This window comes from Phaseolus vulgaris, chromosome 1 (genome assembly GCF_000499845.2).
Source record: "Phaseolus vulgaris cultivar G19833 chromosome 1, P. vulgaris v2.0, whole genome shotgun sequence".
Lineage (NCBI taxonomy): Eukaryota > Viridiplantae > Streptophyta > Magnoliopsida > Fabales > Fabaceae > Phaseolus > Phaseolus vulgaris.
The window spans coordinates 22,394,254-22,400,464 of NC_023759.2; the positions used below are offsets into that span (position 1 = coordinate 22,394,254).

The 6,211-nt window shown below is 35.1% G+C and overlaps 1 protein-coding gene across 1 annotated transcript; it reads left to right on the plus strand.

The window, feature by feature from the left end:
* Nucleotides 1-3,111: 3,111 nt before the first annotated feature.
* On the plus strand, nt 3,112-5,587 carry LOC137813784 (probable lysophospholipase BODYGUARD 4). Its single transcript, XM_068616215.1, has 4 exons — nt 3,112-3,754; nt 4,076-4,425; nt 4,761-4,957; nt 5,077-5,587. The coding sequence occupies exons 1-4, from the start codon at nt 3,331-3,333 to the stop codon at nt 5,393-5,395; spliced, it is 1,290 nt and encodes a 429-aa protein (XP_068472316.1). The 5' UTR covers nt 3,112-3,330; the 3' UTR covers nt 5,396-5,587.
* The last annotated feature ends 624 nt before the right edge of the window (nt 5,588-6,211 follow it).

Genomic DNA, 6,211 nt, shown 5'->3' on the forward strand with positions numbered 1-6,211 from the left:
ACTCCTCAAGAACACACAACACTCATTGGCAACACAACTACAGAAATACAGTAATCAAGGAAGAAGGGAATAGAATACACCTGGGTATTACAAAGCTTAAAGTTCAGAATTACAACCCAATCCTATTCCACACACTTAAGAATAATCCAAAGCTCTTTCAAATCTTGGAAAAACTGTTTTGATAAACTCTTTCTGTTACTCCAAGATTAGGAGCATAAAACCACCTTTATATAGACCAACCAAGTGGTCAAAAGCATTTAATAAAGGAGCCAAGTTAGTTAGGATCATTTAAAACATATTAAAACCGCTTAACAGAATTCTGTTAAGGTTTGCAGGAAAACAATCGGTTGTTTTGTCGAAACAATCGATTGTTTTGGTTTGACAGCAAAGTCAACCAAGTTTTTCAAAAACAGCTAAGGTAAAACAACCTGTTGTTTTGAAAAACAACCTGTTGAATTTTTGACAGCGTTTTAGAAAACACATCTTTCAAAAGGTTAAAGATTCAAATGAACTTGGATCAACTTAAGGAGTGAATTAACAAGTTTCAAACAACTAGACAACACACACACACCCAGCAGCAAGGTCTTCAAGCTTTCCTCTTGGATTTGGAGACATCAAAACATCTTGTTAATCTTTGAACCCGGGGACTGGGTTTGGCTACACTTGAGGAAGGATAGATTTCCTACTCAAAAGAAGTCCAAACTTATGCCATGCGGTGATGGGTCATCAAGAAAATTAATGATAATGCCTGTGAGTTAGATATGCCTGATACATACCTTAGTAGTCATTCTTTTAATATCAGTGATCTAACTCCTTTCTCTGCAGGTCTTCCAAATTCGTGGACGAATTCTCTCCCACCCGGGGAGCATGATGAGGACCAAGGAGAGAGGGCTCCTGAGGCCCAAGCCCAACAAGCCCAAGCCCAATCTGAAGCCCAAGCCCAACCCATAATCTCATCATCCACCATGCCTCAGAGGATTACTAGGAGCAGGGCACAAACATTAGGAGATGAGCATCAATTGATGTCTCTTTTAGTAATTTCTTTAGAGTAGGTTTAATTGAATATAGAAGGAAGGTGTGGATAGAAGTTTAGGGCCTATGAGAAGAAATGGCAACAAGTCATGCCCTCCATGTGACTCTCTTTAGGCGCCATTTTCAAATGGCATTTCCCACCTTTTTCTTTAGTGAAAACCGACCCTCTCACACTATATAAAGAGGTGCTTGGCTCATGTAGTTACAAGTTGAATGAAGAGAAAGTTACTATACACAAATTGTGTGAGATTAGTGAGACTTGTTTCTCCTAGCTTTAGTCTTATCTTGTGAGTGTTTGGGAGCGCTCAAGTGACGACAGCATCACTTATCTTGGAGCAAATTCACCATTCCAAGTGGCGTGATCTTCTTCCCAAGCTTCATCCACATAAGCTTTCCTATCCTTCATCTTTCAATTCCAATTCCATTTCATTTCAATTCCTTAATATGTCTTGTGTTTGTGTTCTTGTTTCTATTCGGTTCATGCTTATTGTTTAGTGTTCTTCCTTTGAATTGTTGCATTTCAATTCTGCATTTTACAGCACCTTGTTTTGTCATTCATAATCACCTATAATTGTGTTTTTCCTTTGGTCTTATGGAAATGAACTTTCACATCTACTTAACACTTGTTAAGTTAATGTCCAGTTAGACTTGTCATCTTAATTGCTTAATCAATCTCAATTCTAATTCTAAGAGTGTCACCTCAATGAATTAATCTAAAATCAATACACATCAGGTGGTCTGGTCGAGTTAATGGGCCACGTAAGTGGGCTCCAAAAATGCGTGTGTTGAAACCTGTATATATGTAAGGCCTAATCAATGAGAAAGTGCATGTGGTATGTATAGTATATTTGGGTATAGAACAGGTAAATACCCCTAAAGACGCCTGGCCCACGAGCGCTAGGGTTTTCAGGGGTAAACTGCATGCATGATATGTAAAGGCTAGAGCGCCTACAGTGACAGATGGGCCCCTTGATGTTGGTACATGAGTTGGTACCCGGGCATGCTGTTAAGATTATGCACTCCAAGGAGGAAGATTTTGTGCGGTTGTTACACTAAGATTGTGTGACATCGTAACAGAATGTCTTCCGATTCAACCTACTTTCACTCAAGATAAGGTTCTCGTGAGAGAAGGGTTGTTACAATGAGGTAGCCTAAAAGTAGTCTATAAAAGGGATTCGAGATTCCTGGTACAGGTACACCATTTCTAAGACTGAAAATATTGACTTACTCATTGTTTCTTAGCCCAGTACTGACTTGATCGTCGGAGTGCAATCAACAGGTAGGGTCCCCTTAGTTTCAAACGGAGCCGCATTCCAACATCCCGAGGAAAGAGCAAATCCAGCAGAGACAGACAGAGTCACAACCTGTTCCCAGAGTCAACCGGCAACCAGGTCAACCGACAAAAATAGTTCCAAAAATCTTGTTCCAAACAACTTGTTTTGAAATACATTTCATATGTTTTGGAAAATTTATTCCAGAAGTCCAATTCTGAAAATCACGTTCGAGAAACTCCAAAAAATTTGTTTCCAAAGATTTTCAGAATAAATAATTCAAAAGTCAACTTTAAAAATTTGAGAATGCAAGAAGAAAAGGCCAAATTAAAAAGTAGTATGACTTTATCTAAGTCTAACAATTTAAAAAAACTATTATTTTACTATTATTTTATTCTAAGTATAAATATTTATTTTTAATTAAAATTTATGGCATATTAGTTTCTTCGAATATATAAATTATATTTTCGATTTATGGTGAACAATTTTATTTATGATATAAGGTTACTTAAACTTACCTTTGAATATGTAAATTATGCTTTAAATTTACAAGGAATGATTTAAATTGCGATGTGAAATTATTTTTAACTGTTAACAATTTTTTTTCCTAAAAGATCATTTAAATTGAATTGAGATATAGATGAAATGATATAGACTGGAAGAGTTGGATGCTTGAAAAAATAAAGTATAGAAATAGTAAAACGAGATTATTAAAATATTTTTTAATTATTTACATAAAAGAATAGTGTATGAAATACATAACTTTTTGTGGATGTGAATATGTGAACGAGGCAGCTCAATTATCCTCTTACGTGGCCAAACCTCAATCAGCATTTCATATGCTCTCCTTTTTCGCAAACTCAATTCCACTTGTTCAATCTCCATGCTTGCACAACCAAAAAAGTTTTGGTTTTTCTTTTAACCTAAACTGTATATTTAGTATTTTGAAACTGAGAAAAGGTAAAACTATAGTATTACAAACAATGTTGTAAGGAGATATAAGTGAATTAAACTTCCATCCAGGTTCATGTCTCTGTCACCAAAGTGGTTGACCAATGGTGTTGAAGCACTCATCTCAATTCTATGTTGTGCTATTTTCCTCATGTTTGATCTTCTTGATTCTGTTTTCTGCGTTATCTATGGATATCTTGATAAACTCGTTGAAGGGGAGGCTTCCCCTTGTTGCTGCTCTAACTGGGAGAGGCAAAAGAGGAGGATGAACGTGACAGATGATGGTCTATCAGATAGCTTGTATGAGAGGAAGAACATTTTCAGAGAAATGGGGTTCCTTCAATATGAGAGAAAACGAGATGATTCCAATAGAAATTTTGATAAAGGTAGTGGAAGGTCAGTGAATCGTTGGTCTGATTGTGGCTGTGAGTCTTGCCTTTCGTGGGTCAATGATGGAAGTGACTATAAGCTTCATTTTGTTGTGAAGGAACCCTTGTTGGGTAGGTTAGTTCTACTAGTTCGGTTATTATTTTCGAAGCTAAATTGCTTACAATTTTAGTTTTATAGGTGTTTTCAGTAATGTTTACTATCAGAATTGAAGTTCTATCTCCATAGTCATTTTAGTAATGTGTGTAACTAAGATTTTCGTTAAAGATCAAAACGAATTATATCAAGATAAAATCCAACTTTGTTTGGAGAAGAATGCCAAAAACAACTATGCAACTACATTCATGTTTTGTCTCACCATTATTTGGTGACCATTTTCATGTTTCTATGTATTTTTCTGTGACTGATTTTTGCTGTCAATTGGTGTTTGACAGCCAGTGGTGAGAACTTAAGGGGAAAACCTTCTGAGAATGTCATATTCTTGCATGGATTTCTCTGCTCTTCCTCATTTTGGACAAAGACAGTGTTTCCTTGTTTTTCTGAAAATGCGAATCACAAGTACAGATTGATTGCCATTGACCTGTTGGGATTTGGCAAGAGTCCAAAGCCTAGAGATTGCTCATACACTTTGAAGGATCATGTGGAAATGATTGAGAAATCTGTGGTTTTACCATTGGAGTTGAGTAGCTTTCATATGGTTGCACACTCCATGGGTTGCATAATTGCATTGGCCTTGGCTGCTAAGTACCCCAAGTATGTAAAATCAATCACCCTCGTTGCTCCTGTAAGTACTTTAGACCAAACTGAATATTTTGCTTCTTATGAGGTTTGAGAACTGATCTTCTCAGAACCAATTAACAATTTCTGTGCTTACATATTTGCCACCAATCTTGGAAATTGGAATCAATGGTACCTTCATTCTGCAGTCAAACTAAATTGTTGACAATTACTAGCATATACTCTCAAATTCAGAGATAAAAAATAAGTAAAATATTATTAACACAGTATTATAGTTTTTAATGTTGAATTTGGATCATTAGTGAACAAGACCCTTATTTCTTTTACTCGTCTGGTAATGTCTCCTGAATTTCTCCATTCTCCAAATGGTTTTGGTGGCAGCCATACACTTCTTCTGAGGGCAATGATGCTTGTTTAAATGCACTATCAATGCTTGCTGGAAAGACATTGCAGTCCCCATTGTCGTTTTGTTCTTCATTTATGTCCTGGTATGAGCATTTGGGCCGTACTGTTTGCCTTGTCTATTGCAGAAATCACCGAATATGGGAGACCATTCTAAAATTCATTACTCGCAAGAGGTAACAAAACATCTATTCAAACACTATATAACACACCACATGTTTCAAGTTTCTTTTTCATATATAACTTAGGACACAGACATGATACACATAATGCATGCTTTGTTTTCCTTTGCTAGGGATCTTCATTTCTTGACCACAGACATGACCAGGCACACCCATCATTCAGCTTGGAGTTCCATGCATAATGTGCTATGTGGAGGAGCAAAATTTGTGGACAGTTACCTTATAATTTTGACTAAAGTTGGAGTGAGAATAAATGTGATTCAAGGAGAAAAAGATGAAGTTGTCCCAGTGAAGTGTTTTAATAAGTTCAAGTTGAAGGCTCCTAATGCTGAAATTAACATCATTCCAAATGCAGATCATGGCACTGTACTATTTGGAAGGGAGAAGGAATTTGCAATTAGTCTACAGCATATATGGGACTCTTGTTGTTGATAGAAGTTAATTTCAGTTTTAGGGTAACTGGAAAGATATTAAATTTCAGTACATTGCATTAATTATTAATTAGGGATAAGCTTATAAGATGAAGGTGGGATGAGGAAAGTGTATCATTTATGGTAAAAGTTGTTTGAGAAATACTAACGCCAAAATACTTACAACATATTAGAGAAACTGAATTTTTTTATATTTTTAAATTGTTTAAACTAAAAACTGAAAATGTACATTTTGTATTTATATGGGAAAGTTATTTGTTACATTATTAAGAATGAGGGTTGGAAGCACAACCAGAAAATATCATTAAATAATAATTAAAATTAGAGACAAAAAATAATTAGTATTGACTAAATTAGATATTATTTTAGAAACTAAAAAGTTATTGGTATCTGGAGTGATTTTTACTATTAATAAAATATTATAAAATTATTTTTAAATTGATATCTAAATTAATTACAATGTTTTAACTCCTAATATTTTATATTTTAAATTAGTCCATAAAAGAGCAATAGAGACTAATTTATAACATAAGTAGTTAGTTTTTTTTTTATCAGCAATAAAAAATAAATAAATAGGAACCACTTCCGGGGTGGTTCAACCCTTATACAGAATTACACTTTATCCACCTCCTAACTAGAACCGTCTACCAAACTGACAAAATCTCTAACCTTAATAAAATATATAAAAAGGCATCAAGAGACCACTCATACACGTCAAAGGATCCAAACACCAATTAGAATAAGAAAACAAAGCAGAACGAGACTTTGCATAAATCCAAGACCGAACCTTTACTTACGCCATTGCAAATACTTTTGA